Source organism: Anomalospiza imberbis, chromosome 3 (genome assembly GCF_031753505.1).
Source record: "Anomalospiza imberbis isolate Cuckoo-Finch-1a 21T00152 chromosome 3, ASM3175350v1, whole genome shotgun sequence".
Taxonomy (NCBI): domain Eukaryota; kingdom Metazoa; phylum Chordata; class Aves; order Passeriformes; family Viduidae; genus Anomalospiza; species Anomalospiza imberbis.
Window position 1 is genome coordinate 69,362,786 of NC_089683.1, and position 23,483 is coordinate 69,386,268.

Here is a 23,483-nt window from a genome sequence, read left to right on the forward strand (position 1 = left end):
ACACTCAGCATTTTCATCACATTCTAAGCTTGCCCAAATGTCTCTATTATTCTGACTGCAAATGGATTCAAGACTTCAAACACTACGCATTTTTGAAGTCTAGAGCAGCAGTAGACTTTTATCCCCAAACAAATTGAACAGTCACACTTTTCACATGAATACACAGAATACAATAAAGGAACTGCCTTCAGCATTGAAGTTTGATTGTCAGACAGAAACACACAAATGCACACACAAGCACACACACAGCTGGTATATACAGTTTCACATCTGCACAACTGTTTAATGCCATGTATGAAGGAACAATTTCTTGTTGTGCTTTTTTCCCCTTTTAAAATCTTCACAGTCAGCAAGAAAAAATTTTCACTGGAGCATATAAGATTTATTGTATGGTAACCAGGTAAGCAGAGAGATAGATACGTTGTATTTGAATTGCTGAATTATTGGAATTAAAAAAGAAGAAATTATATTATTAGATTCTTATATATTTTCATTGGGGCTTTTTGATACCCACTTTGTTTACAATATTTACAATACCTTTTAAATACTTTTTTTGTGAGCACATTCATCTTCCAGGATAATGCCTTTATCATATGAAGATGGAACAGACCTGTGCAAATTTTTTGAGGAGTAAGAGTAAAGTCTCTCCTCACAGATGCATGGAAACCTCTTTCTTCTGTGATCTGAATGTTAATAGAAGGCTAGCAAACAAAATATAAAAATCCCCTTGCTCTTTTCCACGGAGAAGGTTACAATTGTTTCCCTACATTGCCATAGGAAATGAAATTTGAAGTTACTGACTGAAGTCTGACCATTAGCTAAATCTGTGCATTTCAAATCTCAAGCAAGTCATCTTTACTTACTCAAGCTGTCATTAACCACAGTACAAATAACTGTATTTAACCACCTCAGAACCAAAAATTAGCTACTCCACACACCACACTTTCTCCCAGAATATCAGCCCTGCAGCACTACCATCAAGTGGCCTGAGTCAACAGTGGGAACTGAGACTTTGACCTGCGTGAAGCAGGCAAGTAGTCTGCTGCATAGCCATGGGACACCTTTCATAAACAAATGGTGAGGTTTTCATGGTGACACACAAAACACTGTGTAGAAATTAAGCCAATAAAAAAATTAACACTGAAGTTTCAGAGCAATTGCCTCTATGTTCTTAGAGAAAACACAGAAAAACTATGAATCATTTAAGGTAAGGAGTATCTAAGAAGTTTCTGTCAAATACTATATTGAAGGCTGAGGACTCAGTTCCAAAGGTCCGAATCAGACATGAGCTATGATTGATGCTCTCTCTGTGATAAATATTGGAAACAGAATTCTACCATTATATCAGAAATGTGTGTCTACTAAGAGACAGAAGAAAAGTTCAACTACTTTCCCTCAATAACCAAATAAGTTGTTTAATTAATTCAAATCAAGGTATAACCCGAAAGAAGATAACCTATGCACAAAAGGCATGAACAGCAAAACAACATGAACAAACCAAACAACACTCTGTTTTCCCCAAAACAGTATCACAATTTTGTATAGCATATTCTGCATAAATAATTCCTGAAATCTTTAAAGACCTTGTGCACAAAAAAGGTTTGGTAGAGATGTCATGCTGGAACTGAAATGTTAAAAATTATTTCAAGACCCTTTAGTTGAATTTATCCAAGATGTTGGGCCTGAAAAATCACAAAATTAGACCCAGACAAATACACACATATTTTTTTTGTTTTACCTTGCTGCGTTGTGATCCTGTCACCTTAAGGAAGGGCAAGGACAAGAAGCGAAATAGTAATAAGAAAAAGAAGTCCAAATTTTTTTTCTGTAGGTGACTGACCAAATACATACACAAAATTGTCTTTTGAACATATAAATACATTATTTAAACATAAGTTTCACAGCTACAGGAAAAGTAATAAAGAGAAACAAATGAATAGGATCTTCTCTCAAGATAAAAAATTGAATGCTGAACAAAGAACCCATTACAATTTTGGTAAGGAGCGCTAACAAATTCTTTACTGATAGATTTTTTCATACACCTCAATGACTTTCTATTTAACAATTTTTACATCTATAAGCATGAGGCTTTTGATATCTAACAAGCATGTACAAGCTAATTGATAAGAGCCTATAGGAATGAATAGTCTTTGTCAATATACTGCATTCCCAGAGGAAAAAAAAATAGAAAAGTCCACTGAAATTTGGGTTCATAATGAGATATTTACCAAGAAACAAAAATTTATATATTGAGTTTATTACTTGTAACTCAAGTGGACTTCTGAGTGATTGAAAATAATTTAGTGTTGATATTCTTTCTGATTACTTTATACAGTCAAATAGGGAATAAGTACTTAAATAATTCAGTGCTATATCATGCAGCATCATGTAGAAAACATACAGAACATTCTATGTCTATAAAACAATGGAGTTAAAGTAAACATGACCGAAACCACTTCTCAACAATCAGAACAGCACAGATAGCTTTACAGCAAACCAATCAGCATATTTAGAATTTTTAAAGAAATAATAGAAGTATTTATTTCATATTTCTGTGTTTTAGTAGAGATAGGGAACATAAATATGAATTGATTTGAAAGACACAAGATACATCTTTTAATGTCAGAATTGTAATATGCCAAAACACATTAAAATATTAAAAATATTAAAGAGCTAATTCTGTCAGTGCCCCTCAGAAGAGACAAATTTCTTGCAACTCCATTTCATTAATGGAAAAAGAGAGACAGATCCCAGAGCAAGCACATGACAAGGACTCAACTCTTACACTTGTAATCAGCTCATGTGTATATCCTTAAAACAGTGATGATCACTAAAAACTCAACATTAAACAGCAATAAATATAAATTTCCTGTTCTCAACACAAGTAAAAATCTTAGCAGTACCGATGAACAGAAGTTCACATTTTATTAAGAAGCACTAATATATATGTGAAACATAAAACTACTGTATCAATTACTGGTACTGAATGTAAATGACTACTGTAAAAAGTAGTATTATAGTATTTTAAAAATCCAAACTAAAGGTAGGGCAGAATAATTTAAAAGATAAAGACTGTTATTGTTACACTTCTAGAGTTACTCTCTGTAATATCTAACTAAAAAGTAAAGTTAAATGAGATAAATACATAAGATCCACTAAATTATTCTCTATTTAATCTCATATTATGTAATATTGTGCAGGTTTTTGTTTCACTAATATTAATCTGGGGACTTATATCTGTCATATCCAGTTTGTGACATGCAGTTCACTGGCATAATAAGCTGCAGTAAGCCATGATCCAAAAAACATAAATGTCAGCTGGAAGCTATGAAATAATGTCTAACATGACAAGAAAAACAAAACAAGTGTAATCTTACTTCAAAACTTTTCACTTCTTCTTCACCATCATCATCTTCTTCATCATGGCAGCTCTGATAACATGTAGAAAGAAAACATTGCTGATAACTCGCAATTTACTGGTAACATTTTACAAATTACTTCTATTGATCTTCTTCACTAACTTAATTAAAACACAAAATAAGCAATAGGTATCAAACAAGTTACCTTTGCCATAATGTCAGCATAAGCCATATACAGGAAATCTTCTTCCAATTTGCTGGTTAACAGACAGAGGAAAGGTAGAATAAGGATGATTAATTACAGTAGAACTGAAATGCCATAATACTTTTAAACATCTTAAAAATATTTTAAAATAACTTCTATGCTCATAAATAATTACTATGGAAAATGAAGACTTGATTAACTTATACAAATAAAAAAAGTATAGCCAGCTACAAATACAGTACTCAGAAATTCATAAACACCTTCCAGTAAAGTGAATATAGCTTATTTTTAATTATAGTTAGAATGTATTTCATATTCAGAATGTGACTGTCAATAGGGAACATAGAGGAGTAGTGAGCCCTGAACACAACATCCATAGCTGTGAAAAAGTCATGTTAAGAGCTCTCTACATACCACAAGCTAAAGAGGTTTGAGTATAACTCAAACTCACCATATGTTCATACGCACGTTTTGGCCTAGCTTATGCAATCTCACTTGAAAAGAGACATATATGACTTCAAATAAGGAGTAATCTGAAAATCTGCATACACTTGGTAGTCTCTCACACCATCCCTACCATTTTTCAGTCAAGGCTGTTCGACTGAATAGCAGAATAAGTTGATGTAAAGGATCAACCCTTTTAAGGCTTTCATCTTCTTCTGGTGGTTCCTCTCCAGGTTTCTTTAGGGGGAAAAAAAAAGAATTTAAAAGTATATTCAATTATCTATACTAAAAAATGTTTTACTCTGTGCAATTTACTAAACATTAAATATTAACATATGTAATTTTTATTTGAACAAACAAGAGGAAGCAACTTTCAAGCAAAGTATGACAAAACTGAATCCCAACTGTGTTTATGATCTGAAGACTTGCAAAGATGATACCACTTGCAAAGCTTTGGATTTCTTCTCCTCATAAAAATCAACCCTCTTCACTACATTCTGAAAATAACTTCAATCTTTTACTCTGTTATCCAGAACTAGCGGTAACCAGAAGCCATCATTTGTTATTATGCTGTGTGTTGCTATGTTAACCAGCTTCATCAGAAAAATGACAATCCTATTTCAAGTCTATGCTAGGTATAATGTTCAGTGAGAAACTCTCAGAGACTTTGAGGGAGAAGAAATCCAAACCTGAAGCTTACTAACAGTTTTAGACAGAAGGAGCTCTATCTACCAACAACAGTAATGTTGGAAGGATGTAGAATTTTAGGAGATGTCAAATCAATAATGTATAAAAAATATTATACATGATTCAATAATATATATAAATGCATAAAGAGGTTTTTTTTTCATGTGGTTATTTTGCTTTCAGTTTTAGACAGCTCTAGTTGGCTTTCTTTGAAAGAAAATGTAGTCCTAAATATTACAACGACAATGACCTAAGCAGTGGTCCGAAAAGCATCTATACAAATTTTATCGTTTGCTAAAAGACATTTCATAAATCAAGTTTTGCCTGTCAAGTTACTATAAAAATTGCTTCATCCAGATACTTTTTCCAATGAATAATCTGGTAGCTCAAAGAAAATTGCTTGCATAAAATACGCCCACTTTTCATCCTTGTTTTCATCTAGCACTATACACCAAAATACAAATAAAAAGAATTCCATGCATTGATAAGACAGCACGAGTAATACACAATTGCCATCAGTTAAGCAATAAGGATGGGTTGGCCACTTCAGAGATACTAGGAAAACTGTTTGTTGTCTATTGAGAAAACAAATTTTGCATGCCAGACAGATTCCTGTGAGAATGCTTATGTTGGAACCCAAAATGCTTTTCCGACATTTTCAAATATTCCTATGAGTCAGAGACCCTGGCAGACAGCTGGAGACAGCTGTGATTTTGATTTTGAGCCATGGAATGAGTTACCAGCTCTGCAGGAAGAGCAAGAAGATACAAAAATCTAGAATTTACAGTAGATAAAGTAAAAGTAATTATAAGTTAGAGCAGAGTATTTTTACATTATGTTCATGGGGGTTTTGACAGATGTACAGGGGGGTCAGGATTGCTACAGGGGGGGTATGAAAAATCCAACATGGAGGATTTGGGGTGTGACTTGTCCTTTTCCTCCTTCTTCTTACCCTCCATCTTCTTGGTGATGTTGGCATCTTTTAATTGGGTTTTACTGAAAACACACTGTCCAACATAGGTGCTAGATATTGGTAGGAAATAGTAAACATGTAGTACGTAGCAGGTAGTATTTAATCTCTGTGCCTGCCTCTCAAGGTCAGATGCTCCCTTCCTGCCTTGCTGGACAGACCTCGGCAAGGGCACAGAGAGAATTGATAGATAAGAAATAGTAAACAACTGTTAAAAAGTCTGCGCCTTCTCTCGGCCAAGCAGCCAAAGAGACAAGCTTCCTGATAATTTGAAATAAATCATCCAGAGACCGAATACTGCGGCTGCTGTGTCTTCCTTCGTCAGTGCAGGCCAGTGAAGGCCTTCTCCACCATCCCGGAGTCACCTCAGCACTAGAAGGACATCCGAGATGCTTATAGATATCTCTGAATACTACTATTTCTATGGTCTCCCAAAGATAGCAATGGAAAGGCACATATCCATATACTTGAGGAATTAAAAGGGAATTCCTGTATTTTTTTTTTTTAATAAAGGATTATATAAAAGCCAGGCCATTCTGTTTTTGTCTTCTCTGAGACAGTTTTTTCAGCCAAGCTACTGGTTAGCAAGGAGTTATTAATGGACTTAGCAAATATATAGGTTCATCATGGGGGTAAGGAGATAATCCTTCATATCAGTGGAGCCGAATTACCATGCTGGGTTATTTCTTTACATGCACATACCTGCACACACGTGCACACATGCAAAGACCTATGTTGTTCTGCTGCACACTCATGCTCCCAACTGCTAAAATAGAATTATTTTTGAGACTGAACCTGCCCTATTTAAAACACTCGCATTGTGTTGGGATACATAAAGATATCAGTTTAAAAGGCTGTATACAAAGTAAACATTTGTAGAAGTCTCTTGTTTTTTCACAATAAGGATAATATTGTTCGTAAAATAAGGATGCCACAAGAAATTAATTCTGTGTGCATGCTGGCAAAATTGAACTTTCATAGTCTGTTTGTGTTAAGCTCATTGCCGCTGATTTCCCTTTCACTATTTTGATGCTAATTTTCAAAATTGTTTACAACTTGGGTAACTGGTTTTAAGCATAAGCTTTAAGCAGTAAAAGCAGATTATTACTTTTTTTTTTCTAATAGAAATTTTATAGTTAGCTTCCTCTCTCTCTTGCAGAGCGCAGGCTCTCCTTACAATAAAAAGACTGATTTCAGACTGCGCTCTGTTGGACCTCCCAGGGACTGAATCAGTTCCTAGTTTCTTGCCCAAGCTGAGAAAAAGCTACCTTTCAGAGAGACAATTGCAAGGGATGAGGACCCCAGACTTAAATGAAAATCATTGTAGGTATTTGCAAGGCTAAAGACATGGCTCTAGCACTTCACCACCGGGAAAAATCTTCATGTCCCTGCCAAGAGGATTCTTCTGTGAAGAAGCAGACTCTGACAGCTAAGGAACCGATTGATTTAAGACTAGATTCCTCTAGTTTTATAGTCTAACCTTTTGACTTAAATAGCTTTAATGTGGATTATGTAGTCCTCAGATACACAAAGGTTAGCTGCAAAACAGGAGGGAATAGGTTGTTCCAGTTCTCCACAGGGCAGAAGATAAGAGATAGGGGAATGACAGCAATTGATACGTAATTTAGAAAAAAAAAATTATAAAAGGTTATTGAAACCCTGAAGCAAAGAGCCTGGGGGGATTTTGGAATCTCCATCATGTGTAATTTTAAAAAGCTGTCAAAGTGACTTGGTTATAGCTCATCCCTTTGGGTAGAGATAGCTTAAGTGATATCTTAGTTACTTCACATATTTATAATCATTTCTATACAAATTGAATGTTAATCCAAAATACATTCCTATGACCCTTTCACCCAGACGTACTGCTAAGTCTTCTATCAGTTTGTCTTCAAAATAGTGTTCTTCTGTTTCAATCCAAGATTTATCATAGCCTTGAAGAAAGAGATTGACGGCTCGGTGTCTAAAAAGGAACATTTAAAACAAAAGCTATAAACTTTTAAAAAGTAGATTTTGTCAATATGAATTTCATTTAGCTTGAAGAACTGTACAGTCATTACAAGAATAATTTAAAAAGGAGAAAAAGCTTTATGGTTAAACCTATTAAAGCAACCATTCAAAAAGAAAATTTACATTAAAATGTTTTATTTAAAACTGTGTCCCACTAACTTGTAAAACTGATGCTAAAACATAGTAACAATTATTTAGGAACAGATCATAAATAAAACGTTAAAGAAATTTAAATATAACAAATAAAAAATAAATTGTCACATTGGTAAGTTTTATATTTTTAATTAAAATATTTTAATATTTTTAGTGCAAATATTAAGAAAACCTATAGATAGAACAACAGATAACTTTTGATTGTGCTCAAATAATTGCATTTTTTAATGTTCAGGTTTAGACTTGAAATCAGAAATTGAAAATAATTGGCTTTTATTCTTTTCAGAAGATAGAAACAAGTAATTAAACCTAATAAATAAAGCAATATACAAACTATAATACCAAGTAGTTTATAAATTACTGGTTTTCATTTTTTTTCCTTTTGAGCTTGCCAAATAGCTCTGTAAGAACTTTAGTGCATTTGAGAAAGACAGAGCAATACAGCTCTTACCTTGGCAGATTATACAATGGTGCCATTCTAAAGCAGGCCACTACTGCTCTTTTCCTCTGTTTAGACAGCAGCTTATGCCACACTGCTTTTTTGGACCGCTGTGGATGTTCAACCTGTTGCACAAAACACACATGGAAAAATAATGTGGCAATGTCCCTAGTGTTAGGAAACAGTAATATTAGTAAAAATATTAGTTAACAGATAAATCAAGTAGAAAAGCAACAGAAGAAGAATAGATCACAATAAGTGTTCTAGACAGAGTTCAAGCATTCAGCCAAATCATAGAATCAGAATTTAGAAAATAAACTTAAAAGCAAATATCTTCCTTTCCCGATATGATATAGATATTCTTCTTTTTCACTTCATTCTACTTTTTCTATATTTTAGATAGAACACTATCATCAATAAGGCCATTTCCCAGGAAGCCTTAACTTTCAATGCAAAGAGCCCTCATTCATACCATCTTTTAAATGTAACTTTTTACACATGTACAGGTAAATTGTACACCTTCACATTGCCTCAGAAAATATTTTAAAGAAATTTTCATGGATACAAATAATCTTTGTAATATTTATCATGATCAGCTACGATAAAAAGGAATTAGCTTTAAGAAAGCATGACAAGTACAAAGACTAAAGAATAAATCTTTTCTATGAAGTAGCACAGACAGAATGTACATAAAATACTTCAAAACACTTTAGCTACATTTCAGAAAACTACAGCTCTGTCTTAAAACATATTCTCTTTCTGCATCTTGGCTCTACAGTAACATGAGATGAAATAGGGTGTACTTCATTTTTATCTTTTATGCCTTTAGGGTTTCTTCTTTCACCTTTCATTATTGTTTCCACCCCAAGAAAATTACTCCTGCGGTGCTGAAGAGCACCTGCATACTTCTGTATATATCCTGACTAGATAACTGGGAACTATGATTGCAGACAGTGCTATGGATCATTCCTTTCTCACAGCCTATTTACAGTCTCTGTGATTTATTTCACACATCTTCCATAAATATTATTTAATTTGATTTAACCAATGCAACTGTTGTAGAGTTAAGGGGAGTTGAACTTTGGGGCGGGCTGTTTGGTTTTTTATGGGTGGTTTGTTTCTTTTACAAACAACTACATTCCTCTGTGTTCCAACAGCATCAAAGAAGCCAGTGGAAGTCATCATTTCTACCCTGAAAGTCTTGGTACAATTCTGATATTAATGTAGACTCAGTATTCAATCCAAATTTGGTTATCCAGTTTAGTGAAATATAAAAAAATATTAATAGTTAAACAATGAACATTTAATTAAACAGACAAAAACACTGCCATTCAGTGAAATATATAATTATACTTGTAAGATTAAATGGTAGCAATCTTAAATAAGTTCTTTCTAAAAGATAAAATGCAAAATAAAAATATTTTTAAGAGAAAGGACAAAAAAGCATTCACTGCAAACATTTTTACAGTCATAAAAAAAAGTGCCAGCACTAATAGTTTAAAAGTCAGACAAATCCAAAGGTGGAAGTTAGCTAATTAGTAACATCTTCACAAAGAATTATAAATCACTCTATACTTTCCCAAAAGAAATAGCCTCGGCCTACGCAAGCAGATTTCTGAAAACGGTAAAAACAAAGAAGTTAGGTCTGCATGGAAAGCAAATACAAAGAATGGACTGAGCGTTGCCAGTGCAATACAGAAACATTTGGAGTAAGTATATATAGAGAACGGAGTTTGCATACAGAGAGCAAAGGATAACTCAAGACTATCATAAAAACAGATGCAGTGCTCATATATTCATTAATTTTAAAGACACCAGATTTCCCATTTCAGTAACAAAATCTCTTGAGCATTTATCTACAGAAGATAAGGAAAGCTGTGGGGCTAAATCTTTAAACAAATAGATGCAAGGCAGCCATTAAAAAAAAAACAGAAAACTTGTCAACAAATTGTTTAAGTCTGATCAGAAGTAGTGATCTTAAATGTTGATCTGGTATTGCAATGAGAATCCATCCTATTCTGTACTACTGCTGGATCATCTCAGTCAACTTTGATAAAACCAGGGTAGAAGAGGAAACTTTCCCTCCCTCCCCCCCACCCATATTTCTAGCTTTTCTCTAGTCTTCTTTCCTCAGAGCAAACCTATATCCTTTCAAATCAGCACCCATTCTCCTCTCTTGCTCTCTCTCATAGGCAAATCATGATTGACAAAGATTTACTTCCATACTTCTATCACTTTTTGCTTGCTGCACACATATTCAGGAACAGGTAAAATTTAGTGACTCCTTCTCATTCTCTTTTACCAAACTGCGTGATGCTTTTGAACTCGCAGCAAATCCATATCAAGTCTGGCAAACTATGTGAAGAAGAGTTGTGCAATGCAGCAGACAGGACACGGATATTCACATCAACACACCATCTGCAGAGTGTGTATACGAGCACATTCACATATCTCTCAGGTTCCTATTGACTGAACCAATGACTTCCTGACAGTAAGGAAACTTCTTGACATTGGATCTGAAAACTTTCTGAGTGAAACCAACTAATCTAATAAGAATTCGGGAGAACCTTGAATTTTCAAATGTTCTTTGAAAAGTAAAAAAAAGAAAAAAAGAAAATTAGTAAAATATATTAAGATAGTTTGTAGCCAATGGTGTGCAACCAGCTGTGTTCATTTCCGCCATTAGGAACACCTTCCAAGTTAATGTCCTGTTTTTTCACTACATTTTAAAAAGGAAAAAACATAATAAATCTAAAGTGCATAAAAATTCAAAGAAAAAAGTCACAAAAATAACTTATCAACTAGTCTTTGACCTGTAAGATGCATTCATATAGGAGATTTTTAACTTCATATTTTAAAGAATATGGAAAGGACACAAAATAAAAAACAGAATTATTTAAATAAAAGTTACTGTAGTTCAGGCCACATGAGAAGCTCATATATTAATGCAAAAAACATTAAATATTTCAATAGAGCTTTTTGCCAGATTCTGAAGTAACTTAAAGTTTCTGACAGAACTTTTTCAGAAAAAAATATTCCTCCAACCTGATTCTGCTGTTTCTTGAATGCAGTAAGGAATATATGAGATTTCCAGATCGGCCAAAAAAATTGTTGGAGCTGCTGCAAGTACACTGCAAGGTAGATATTACCTTGATATTGGACTACAAAACACAGGATTAAGCATGTAAATATTAGCTATCAAAAGACAGAAAAAAGAATATAACATTAAATATAGCAGCTGAAAGTATGAACGAAAGGGTGAATATTTTTATTTAGATTAAGAAGCAATGGAATTGGTAAAATGTGTCTAACCTGTTCCAGGTGAAATAGCACATTAGCTATATCAAGGACCCTTTCCACAGTCTTCTCTGGATCTGAGGAATCTTCAGTCCTGTTTGGCAAATCTTTGTAAAGTGCCATCTGCCATCTAATGGCGGGATCCTCAAGCTGCAGGAGAAAGATTTCATGTCAGCAAGGCAAAATGTTCCAAACAGTTTAACTAGTAGAGAAACAGCTTCAAAAGCAAACTGAAACACTTCATATGGCTAGCCTAAACCTTTACATAACCCATCCAGCATCCATTACACTGTGAGAACAAGACATATTTGTGCAATGCTTTGTAAGAACTTCCAAAAAATAAAGTATTTTGGGTTGGAAGGCAACCTTAAGATCATCTTATTCCAACCCCTCTGCCATACACAAGGACACCTTCCACGAGACCAGATTTCTCAAAGTCATGTCCAACTTGGCCTTGAATACTTCCAAAGATGATGCATCCACAATTTCTATGGGCAACCTGTCCCACAGAACTAAAACACTAATAATCATACAAATAGCAAGAAATCATTGGTCAACAAATAGCACTGGCACAAGCAAGGAATTTAATATTTGAGGAAAAGTAATGAATATAAGGTACACAGACATAATTTAGTACACTGCCTTTCCCATTATTAAATGAAACAACATTTAAAGTGTTGCTCTATTAGTTGGGATTACTTAGTTTTCAGTCATGGAAATTAGTAGGTATTGCTATTATTTACATCTATTTTAGGTTTTTTTTAATCGTTAGAAAATTCTAATTTTACTGATCGTTAGCTAAAAAATTAGAAGTTAATTTTGAAAAATGAAATCCAGATGCATTTGCTTATCAGCCTACAAATTATAAAGAACGGTAAGAAGCAAAATGGTTTTTATCAAGTTTTTCTCTTTACATTTCATTTTTTCTACTTCATTAATCTGTTATTCTCTGTTTTACAATTGGTGATTTCTTTTTGGTTTGTTTTGTCTCCCCATTCCTTCTGCTAATCAAGACCAATGCAACACACTTTGCAACCATTTATTGCACCAATGACACTGATGACCCGTTTTACTGAGAACTGTGGCCAGTGATCATTCCTGATTCTGCAGTTACTGTTGAAGACACACTGGCCCAGATGGCTAGAGAAGTCGGGGGGCTAAACCCTACAGATTTCTATAGAGCTTGAACTCAACACTTAGTTGTCTAAAACTTCTTTGTGGATCCAGATTTCAATTTGTGCCTAAGATGAGACAATAATGCAAATTCACCTCCCCAAAACATATTATGATACACGGTGTACTCAAGTTCCAGGAATGAGTAAAAACTTACACAGTCATTCATTAATAGCTTATTATAACCTAGAAAGCCATATTTTGCAGGCATTTCTTCCGCCTTTCGACTTTCCATTTCTTAACAACTGTCACATCCACAGTCTTTGTGTGAGCATTTGACTGGATCATCATGAATGGACAATCCATAAAAGACTGTTTAATCACAGGTAGAGATGTCTTTTGATCTGAGGACTCCTCACATTCTATCAAGGTACAGCTTTTTTGTATAGGTAGTTTTCTAAGGGTATGAGTAGCTGGCATTTCAAGGTGTGAATTAGAATGGCTGGAAGAAGATTTTGGTGACTTGAGCTTCATCCATGTGAAAATGAATGCAAGTTTCATCATCAATTTCTTGAAATAAAAGGCTTGGTACTGAGTAACAGCATGCAGGCATGCAAGGAAAGGAAAAGACAGAAACAGGGTGAAGACAAATGTAGACAAAGGTAGAAAAATGCATGAAACAGATGCCATAACATTAACAGCTGAAGATTCAGAAGGATGATTCTCTAACAGTTTAGTACACTAAAAATGAATCTAGATAAATTGCATTTTAGCTCTAATGTAAATAACAGAGTGTTAGGTGTCTGTGAGAAGAAGTGGTTAACAGAAAACACCATTTAAAGAAAGAATATTGCTATGGTTGGAAGCAAACCAGCCTTTCAAAAAGCAGTATTTTTCCTATATTTTGAAAGCCACTTTACACACACTACTATAACTAAGTTATATATTAATTCATAGTAGAAAATAATAATTTCAATTTATAAGTCTATTTGGCCCTCATTCCCATTATATCTGATTCAATTAGAAAACAAAAGGGTACTCTATGCATGATGGTATCATTTTTTGTAACAAGAAGCATCATACTTGACTGTACAGTGACTGAATCCTAATGACATCAGAGAATTATGGAATAAATTGTATTTTATTTTGTACATAACTACTGAATTTAACTTCAGCCATTATACGTTAAGTAACTAGCTACACACTTACATTTAGTGTTAATTCTAGAATGTGTCACTGATAAATCACCATTTTGTCTGCAGTTACATACAGGTCTAAATCAGAGCTTTTGGAAGTTATTAAAGCAATATGTAAACAGCTGTAAAATAAAGCTAACTACAATAGCAATTTAGTCTTGTTATCTATGTATTATGTGGTCCTCTTTCAGATTTTCATCTTCCACTGGGAATTCATTTAAAAACAGGAAATTCTACAGTCATTGATTAAAAGTTTACTACTGGAAAATCCAACTGGGTGGATTTTGGATTAACTAAAATTACTTTTGTCTCAATTATCAAGGCACTGTGAAATTGCACCAATCTAAGAAATTTAACAGCACTTTTATTCCCATTAAACAGAGAAGATATATGTTGCTTAACAATGGCAAACTTTTAATTGAAGCATAGGAAGCTTCTGAAGAGAAAGCAAAAACCAAGGATTAGGACATATCAGGAATTCCAGGCAACAAAGCAGTAACAGACAGAAATTTCTTAACAGCAGAACATATCACTGAAGAAACAGAACATAAACTGAAGTAGTTAAAACAGAAGGGTAAGTGCTAAACAGCAACACGAAATCCCAGGAAAGACTTGTAACTGCATGGCTCACAAAATTACAATGAACACATACTGAAAATGCCAGAACAGAAATATCTATCACTGTCACCAATAAAATATTATTGAAATTTATACACAAAATCACCTCATGTTCAAAGGTTTTACGTTCATGGCATTCACATTGTTTAAGTACGGTTGCCCATTAAGATTTTCAGAAACACTGCTTTCTTCCTAGTACTTTGCCCATGTGTTTTCTGCTTCTCATTATATAACAATATGTGCTATATAAGGATAACTATTTCAAGATTTTAGGATTTAACCAAATCTTTTGCTTTCAGAATAAACTTTTCTATGTGCAAACCCTATAATTTAAAGCTACTGGATTAAACACTTGTTGTTAACATGGCAGAGACATATGGAAAATATGATGGGAGAAAATTATTCTTCGCATATTATTCAAGAAGAACCATCCCACTACCAGCTCATCAAAAAAAAAAAAAATTATTACTGCCGTGCACTGATTGCAGTGGAATCTAGACTGCTGAATGATTCCTAAATAATGGTTCAGAAAAAAAAGCGCCATATTTTCAACTCATGTTTACTCTTTTGTGACCTTTTTAATAAGCACAGAAGACAGTAGCTTAGTTTTCACCTGAGGTGAATAAAACATGGGGCAGGGGGAGGAGGTAGAGGACAATCTGAAGTAAAGCAACATCCATAGGTACAGGTACAATTCCATCTTTCTTCAGTTGTGGAGACACATGCATAATTTTATTACACTTCCATATTCTGGCTTCTTTTTATTTATTTGAAGCATTAATAAAACAGTTTCATTATGCTGTCCATTTCAAGACTTTTCCCCTAAAGCTGTTCACCTGGCACTAATTGGAATTCAGCAACAGAAATCTATACTTTCTCCCAAAATACCTTATTTTCCCAGGGCTGAAAAGCATGAACCAAACTGAGAAAACTGGAGATTTTTCACTTTACAGAGTACATCAAAATGGCAGCTTCCTTTTCATTTGCACTTCAAGTTGATACTAAGTAATTTTGAGAATTTTGCAGGCTTTATCTCAAATAATAGTAGGCAGAGTTTAAACAGTGATAGAATTTCTTTCCATCTCCAATTTTGTACTAATGGTATAAATGGAGAGAGATTTGAAGGGACATATGTCATTGTATATAATACACATACACACATTAAAAACCTAACATTTAATAGTTAATATGACCTAGTTACTTGAGAAAAGAGAATAAAGGACTACAAGTTATCCTAATGAACCAAGGCAGGTTGTCATTATACGGCATGGACAAATGAATTCAAATGAAGAAAAATCAAATTTAAAAACTGCATATAGATTACCTTGCCCTGAAGGTGAAGATTACTGCGGATGACATCTCGTACTTCATCTTCAGTGTCTTTCTGTCAATAGATTACAAATAATATAAATTTGGAATAGAAGGTAATTAGGAAACATTATGATTCATTTAAATATCAACCTTGGGCTTCATGAGATGATGAATGAAACTGACTATGTGAAAGATTGAGAAAAATCTCAGAGACAAACCTTTTCTTAACCAAGCTTGCAGGGTCAAGTTCTGGATGGCATCATACATATCTGTTCACAGTAACACACTAAATGCGAGCCTGAATTCAAATTGCTAACATACATTTACCAAAAGTTTGACCAAATAAAACCAATAACATGAACAGAGCCTTCTATGATTTGAGTTCTCTTTTTTTGCAGAGCTCTTTCATAGCATCCTTTATAGGATTCAGTTCAGCAGTCCAATGGTCATATAACACCCTAGAGTGTAGAAAGTAATATAGCTTGAGAAAAGGAGTATATTCCAAATTAAAATAAAATTAGTTCTTAATTTTATGAGAGCCACTGAATCAACTAGACTGGAAAAGACACTAGAGATAAACTCCAACCAAATTCAAGCTTCAAAAAAAATAACAAACACTATTTTGCATTAAAAATTAACAGAAAGAAAGAACTAGTTCAACTACTGAATGCTATCTCTAGTCATATACTGATATATTTTGAAATACATTCATACTGATCATAAGTATGTTCAAATTGAAATGTTTTAAGCCATGAGGAAAATATGTAGATATACACCATAATCACCCACTGTGCCCTTATAAAACAGAATTATAATCTTGATTCTCTGTGTCATGCTGTAAGAATGAACACAGGGTGAAATACTTAAAAATTAGATTAGTAAATATTTTTAACTTTTAGAAGAGCAAAAAGAGCACCTACCATGCTAAAACGATTTTTGGCCAGTGCAATTAGCTCTTGGTCTCCAGGAGCACAAATGTTTAGGCCTATTGGAAGCAGTCTTTTCAGTGCTGCCACAATGAGAGAGGTCTGCATAGAGTAGCGGTCACCTTTTCGTTTCATCTTCTTCCTTTCCTGGTCAGAAACTGCTGCCTGCAGAATAAAGTAAAGAAAAAAAAGAAACCAAATCCAAGATTAAAAAAATAATTGTACTAGAAACTTTGTACTTGTCTCTGGTTTGACAATTTCCTTATTACCTATACAGGTGTGACCTCATCCAATGGAACTGGCATTTTAACATTGCCAATATTTTGCAATGTGTTACTCAAATGACTGTGCTTTGCATCTCAACCCAGTGTTTTCAACAGACTTCCTCACCAGAAAAGAAAGAAAACCAAAAGCAAATTCCCTCCCCTCCAAAAAATTCAAACAATTAAAGGTGCTTCTCTGTAATCTTCCCGACTCCTTCCCTTTGCAAAGAGAAAAATATGAATACGCTACCTTAGACATCTTAGATTTGGTGTCACTGATAAGGAAAGACATGTTGTTGATTTCATTTTGTACCACAAAGTTTTGCTCTTCCCTTTTGAAATTCTGGAAATATACAGATCTCAGTTAGAAGCATTTATATATGAGTACTCTATCTAAACATACCTTAAATAAAAATACAAATTAAGTAGAAATGCTTAAAATCCACAAGTTAAGAGAAAAGCAGTGAAAATTAATAGATTATCAACAATGTCCTTGAATTTCAGCTTCATTTACATTGCATAACTCACATAGTTTATGTTTGGTGATTTTCCCCATGTTAGAGAGTAGGAAATGTTTCTCTAGCTATGAAAAAGACATGATAAAAATCTTACTCCTCTTCCAATTCAATATAAAAATACTGTCCAGGTTTTCACTTACTAATAAATTATTAATTCATTTTTCCCCATTATAAACTTCCACTATATTCAGGTAAATAAAAAATACTTAAATAAAATATTGAAATTATGAATACACAGGTGATTTCATTATCTGGTATCTACCTACAGCGTAATCACTTTTTTTGCACAGTGTTGCTTATAATAAATCTTACAGCCAAATTCAGGCACAAGTATTGAAGTCATAAGGTATCTTGCTCCCCAGACTTGAGACAAATGAAGCTAAAGCAAATAAAGAAATTTTGTATAGACAACAGTTCATACAAAGATCTAATGCCTTAAAGTAATTTGTCTCTTTTGGGTTTTTAATTCTTTGTGCTCCAATATTCACTGAATCATGTTTTATTTAAGAAGTATCAGTGCTTACTAGGTGTGACTATAAAAAGTCTATTGCATTAAAATAATTGAAAAGAAAAAAAACGGTAAGGATACAAAATGCAATGAGTTTAACATATTAAAAAAATCCCAAAAAACAAACTCACAACAAAAAAACTAGAAAGAAAATTATCTCTAATCAATTTACTATGGTACAAAATACCTATCCAACTCTCTTATCTTCTCTGCCATTTCAAAAGTGTCAGAAATGTGAGTCATTAATACCTTCCCATCTGCAGTTTCACTTCTGTCATTAAATGTGTTTTACAAATATAACCACTAAATAACTGATCTGCCTATTAAGAAACCTCATTTTAAAAAGTATTTACCAAGGAATTACTTACATGAGACTTTGACCAGTAAATGAAAACCTCAGCCACCATGCGGAACAATTCTTCTGCTTCAGGATTGGGCTCTTTCAGCCATTTTGCCCTAAAATTTGGTAAAAGGGTGAAAAGGGGGATAATCCTCATTGTCTTAATGCTTTGAAATCACTTTTCAACATTTTACAAGGATGCAAGTCAACAAAATCAATAATATATGCTTTTAATCCTTTCTGGTAGCAGTGGCTTTTTCATGTCCTATTTCAAAACCCTTACAACCCTTTAATATTAATCCTAATTCTAATACAATAGATCTGGATTGCAATTTTGTTTTGTTTTCTTCTCAAAAAGACCCCAGCTCTTCCTAAAAGTCAGAAAGCATTAGCTTGAGCAACTGCAAGATTGTTAGACTGAGTAAAAGCCACTTTAATTCAGTGCTAGGCACATCAAGGGACAAGAGGCGGTATCAATAAAAAGGAAGATTTTATGAGATTCATTGACCTATTCCTCTCCACATACCTGTTATAGTCCACAAATCTAATCAACAAAGGGTAGAAGGCATAGAGGTCCCGTGCCAAAGTGGTGAACTCATCTAGGATGAGCAGTTCAGCCTCCGACATGTCACCTCTGCCTTCTGCTCTTAGATGTTCTTCATCCGATACAACCACTGCTGCCTTTTTCTTTAGTTTATCCATCAGTGGAAGGAAGTGTGTCTTTAAGAGCTCTGGCTTCGCTTTACTTATGATGGGCTGGGAAAACACTATTTAAGGCAATGAATATTATAATATATACCTGGCCACAAAATATAACTAAAATCTTTTACCTTTTCCCGCTTTCTTGAATCTTACTTCTAGGCTACAGAGCCAAATCCTGCCCCCATTGAAATCAGCAGAAATTTTGCCAAGAATTAAATGTGGTCAGGATTTCACTAAGTCAGTTCACTTTGTCTGAGGGCAGAAATTGCAACTTTAGAGACTAAGGCTGCAAGATCATAAAACTTGAAACGCGTCTTTACTGGAATTCTGTCAGCATGGTATTTGTCTGCATAGTTTTATTAAGCAATGCCAAAGTTGCTTAATGGTATGGATGGATACACATATAGCTACATAGTGCATGCACAAGTTTTCTCAGCTGCTGGCTCCTGCTTTGAACCTTGCTTCAGTGAAAGGGAGCTAGAAAGCATGCTCCGGTTATTTGAAAACCCATGGAAACCTTGCCTCTATTTCTTCAGCACGCTAAGCAGTCTTGTATGTAGACACAAATGGGAGTGATTCAACTGATTCATTTCAGACTTGTCAGCACAAGCTTTTTGAAAATCTACTCATAATAACAGTTATGTAAATTAGTACTTCAACTAGGCCCATTGGTACTAAACCTTTTGTAACACACTGATTAAATTACACAGAATTTTAGGCAGTTGCTACCTATTCTTAGAATGCATTACATTACTAACTCTTAAAACACTAGGAATTCTGAATGCTACCATGAATGAAATTACTACTACAGTAAATACTGAAAAGTCATAAGAAAGTCTAATTAAAAAATTGAATCCACACCACTGAAGTGTCTTTTCCTCAGAGATTGTAACACAGAATTAAAGTGTTTTTAAATTAATTTCAAGTTGTTCAGAAGATGAAGTCAACATAACTATTACTAAAATGACACAAAAATTTTGACATTTCAATGTAATGGATATGTTAGATATACACCTTCAAACCCAGGTTTTAAGGATCCAGCACTCATACGGAATAGCAAGGAACTGTATAATGCCTGCAAATGAAAATTTGCTATATAATGAAAATGGGGCTAAATTATTATTGTCCTTGAATTTAATATACTGCAAAAGGCACATGCGCATATTCTATGGAAAAAGAAATATTCTAATGTACTTCCTATATTATTTATAGAGAGATTAAAATATACTGCTTACACTGTTTTTTCTTTATACTTGGTATTTCTGGTTCATCCAGATCTGCATTGTTTAAAAATGTAAAAAAATGAGTGTTCTTCTATTCCAGCTTTAACAGGGTAAATACAGAGCAATTCAGAGTCTGTGTGTGTATACCCACATTCTGAATATACACACACATTTTCTTGTTTATTAATTTATTTTTACATCTTACCTGCTAATCTCTTCATCCAGGCCCCTTCATCAATACCAAGGTTGTTATAGATGATTTTCAATATGTTACCCAACAGAGTGTTCATGTGCTCTGACGTCAAGGCTGTGCAACACATTTCAGCCTTGTCAGGATTGTTCTCTGGCCCATGCTCCCACCAGTGTGACATGTAACTACACAGCATAGGCAGTATGACTTCCATGATATGTGGCATTTGTGTGTAACGAATACCAGATTCTGCCAGTTCCACTATTTCTTCCATTAACTTCATCAAGGAAGGAATATTTGGGCAAACCTCTTCTACACTAGTTGGCAAATTAAGAACTGTTGGGGAAAAAAAAATCAAAAATCAATAAACTAGGTCACAAAAGGAAAACAGCTTTTCAGCTGCTATTCAATACAACTTCTGTTTTCTGTTTACATTTTCACCCTTGTGATCGTAAGGAAACATACCCGACACAACAATAAAATCCACATCCTTTCATACTGTTGTGTAATAAACTGTTTATATGAACAGTTCTGTAATTAAAATTTCTGTCTCAAGGCTTCAACAATGTAAATATTGTGGAATGAATTCAGAGAAATCAGATGCACTTTTCTATATACAAAATAAACCTTAAATTTCAAAATCCCTTCCAGTGTAAGTTTTGCAGTTGAGGAAACAAATTGATACAATGAAATACCTCTCAACAATACATCAGATGAGACTTGTAACTCTAATAGAACAAACAGAAACCATTGCCTGTCCTAACAACTTGAGCAGATTTGAGAAACTGATTCTAGAGGTGAATGTGTGATTGTAAATGTTTACTTTTGAATTCATTTGAATTTTTAGTTTCTTCTGAAAAGGCACTGCAGTTGCCTCGATTTTTGAGGCAGTTTCTTTCATTTACAAAAAAATCTCTGCAAGCACAATTTGTAGCTCCTGAATGTTTAACATACTAATAGTCGCATACCATGATATACACAAGTATCTACAGAGCAAGAATTTAGCCTGCAACTTGTGAATACAAGTGTCTCTACCAGCATTCCACAACTCGTTGTTGTCCTTTTTGCAAAGCAGTATCTTCTCCTATTTAGAGCAAATATATTTTACACAGACATAACATAGTCTCATTAAAGATTATGCAATTTTGGAAAAAAAATTCCATTTTCTGTTAAAAATCATGACAATAAAATGGATAACCCTTCCAGATATATTAAAATAGATAAAATATATGGTAAGTATGAATAATTGTTGATATTTTTAAGTTTGGATACTACAGCTTCTTTGAGAAAAAAATCTGCTATGATCCCTTTTTTAAAAAATAAAGGTGAAGTTATAAAATTATTGCTTTATAAACTGGCATCTTACATGAACATACACTGTCATCTTTGTGTATCTGTAATATGATACAAACTCAGCGTATATGCAGAGCTTGTGAAGTTCTACTGCAACTTCTATTTATTGCAAGAACAATTTGTGCATGTGACCTTATTCAATAATCATGTTGCAGCATAAGAAACATCAAGAATGGAATAAAAAGATATAGGTAAAGTAAACATACATAATGTCACTGTAAAGCACCTGTACTGCCTTTTATGTCAAACAAATTTACAACCAATCTACATACTACTCTGCAATTTTTTTTTATAAGGGCATAAAATGTAATTAATACAGCAAAGCTATTTTCCTTCAGTTGCAAGCATGTATGTTTTAGGGACCCAAAACTGTTTATGTAAACTGAGGAACCAAAGCTACTGACAAGAATGCTTAATTTTATGATCAAATATAGAATATCTGAGGTACTAAAAATGTGCAGTCTCTTCATTAATTCAATTCCAAAGTGGTATTTTGAAAACGGTATCTCAAAATTAACATATCAGTAACATCATTAAAATGATCAATTTTACCAGATTTAGAAAAAAAACTGATTTAGAATGAGAGATTTAGAAAATAAATTCATCCATGAAATTACAAGAAAATTCTGGTGCTATAAAATGTATTCAAAATCACACATCTTAAAGCAAGCAGCATTTGTAGTGAAATCATGTTTTCATAATCATGATGTCCGTTTCTGGAAATACCTGCTCTATCTCTCGCATTCTTGGTATTGTAGATTGAGTAGATATTATGTTTGTTCAAATGAGTTTCCAAAAAAGCCACTGGAAAGGCCCCTGAGAAAGCAGCCAAGCATTCTCCTAGTGCTGATCGTTGCCTGTGAATTAACGAACACCATTAATGAGACACATCTTTGATCACAGAGCCACAGAATGGTTAAGGTTGGAAGGGACCACCAGTGGAGTCACCTGGTAAGTACTGACTGACCACACCTTGGGGTTGTGTTCTGAGATCAATACATTTCAAAGAGAAACCATGACATCACTGGGATCATCAACACAAGAACATGTAACAGAAAATGAAATCTAGCAACCCTCTGCTAATATATGAATCATATGTAAAGACATAAAATGTCAAAGGTGGCCTACACAGCTTACAGAAAATGAAAAACATGCAGGGGAAACCAAAGTAATTAGAAAAATGCCTTCTGTTCTATTAATTTCCTCTCAGCTTTACTGCCTGTATAGTCCCTACTATTAAGAAAAAAATACTGGATAGAACAAGAGAAAAAAATCAACTATCATTTTATCTAAGTGGTATTTCATTTTTTTGAGAAACAATGATAATCACTTTTATGCTTAGTCTAGTATGAAAGTCAAGTTCTTCAGGGAGTGGAAAATTGTTTCTAATGATCAAGAACTCTGAAATTTTATCACAAAGCCATTGGTTTAATATCTTCAAATATATGACATTTATTTGATAATCAAAATTCTTTGCGTGTCAAAATTTAAAAAAGCCTGTTTCTAGGAAGAAGTAAGTGATGTCCTGTCACTTCACTTGGGTTCTTCACAGGACAGCTATACTAGTCTTTCTAATTTTCAATTGAATTTATCACAGCAGAATTTAGAAAGGTGAGAAATCCCTAGCTGAGACCAAATCACACATGTGACAGAATTCAAGA

The 23,483-nt window shown here is 33.8% G+C and overlaps 1 protein-coding gene across 7 annotated transcripts in view; it reads right to left on the reverse strand.

Annotated features, from left to right (window-relative positions):
• The window catches only part of RYR2 (ryanodine receptor 2), a 377,495-nt gene that overhangs the window by 51,641 nt on the left and 302,371 nt on the right, over positions 1-23,483 (reverse strand). For 4 of the 7 annotated variants that reach the window (XM_068184981.1, XM_068184978.1, XM_068184977.1 and 1 more), the window contains 14 exons: positions 22,549-22,679; positions 20,485-20,805; positions 18,881-19,121; positions 18,383-18,470; positions 17,239-17,331; positions 16,720-16,890; positions 15,813-15,872; positions 11,577-11,711; positions 8,277-8,389; positions 7,529-7,625; positions 4,142-4,245; positions 3,565-3,616; positions 3,378-3,431; positions 1,739-1,762 (listed from right to left, as the gene is read on the reverse strand). In XM_068184981.1, the coding sequence (XP_068041082.1) occupies positions 1,739-1,762; positions 3,378-3,431; positions 3,565-3,616; positions 4,142-4,245; positions 7,529-7,625; positions 8,277-8,389; positions 11,577-11,711; positions 15,813-15,872; positions 16,720-16,890; positions 17,239-17,331; positions 18,383-18,470; positions 18,881-19,121; positions 20,485-20,805; positions 22,549-22,679 (1,684 nt within the window). The remainder of the gene's footprint in view (positions 1-1,738; positions 1,763-3,377; positions 3,432-3,564; positions 3,617-4,141; positions 4,246-7,528; positions 7,626-8,276; positions 8,390-11,576; positions 11,712-15,812; positions 15,873-16,719; positions 16,891-17,238; positions 17,332-18,382; positions 18,471-18,880; positions 19,122-20,484; positions 20,806-22,548; positions 22,680-23,483) is intronic. The other 3 variants (XM_068184983.1, XM_068184980.1, XM_068184979.1) reach the window with 1 other exon arrangement.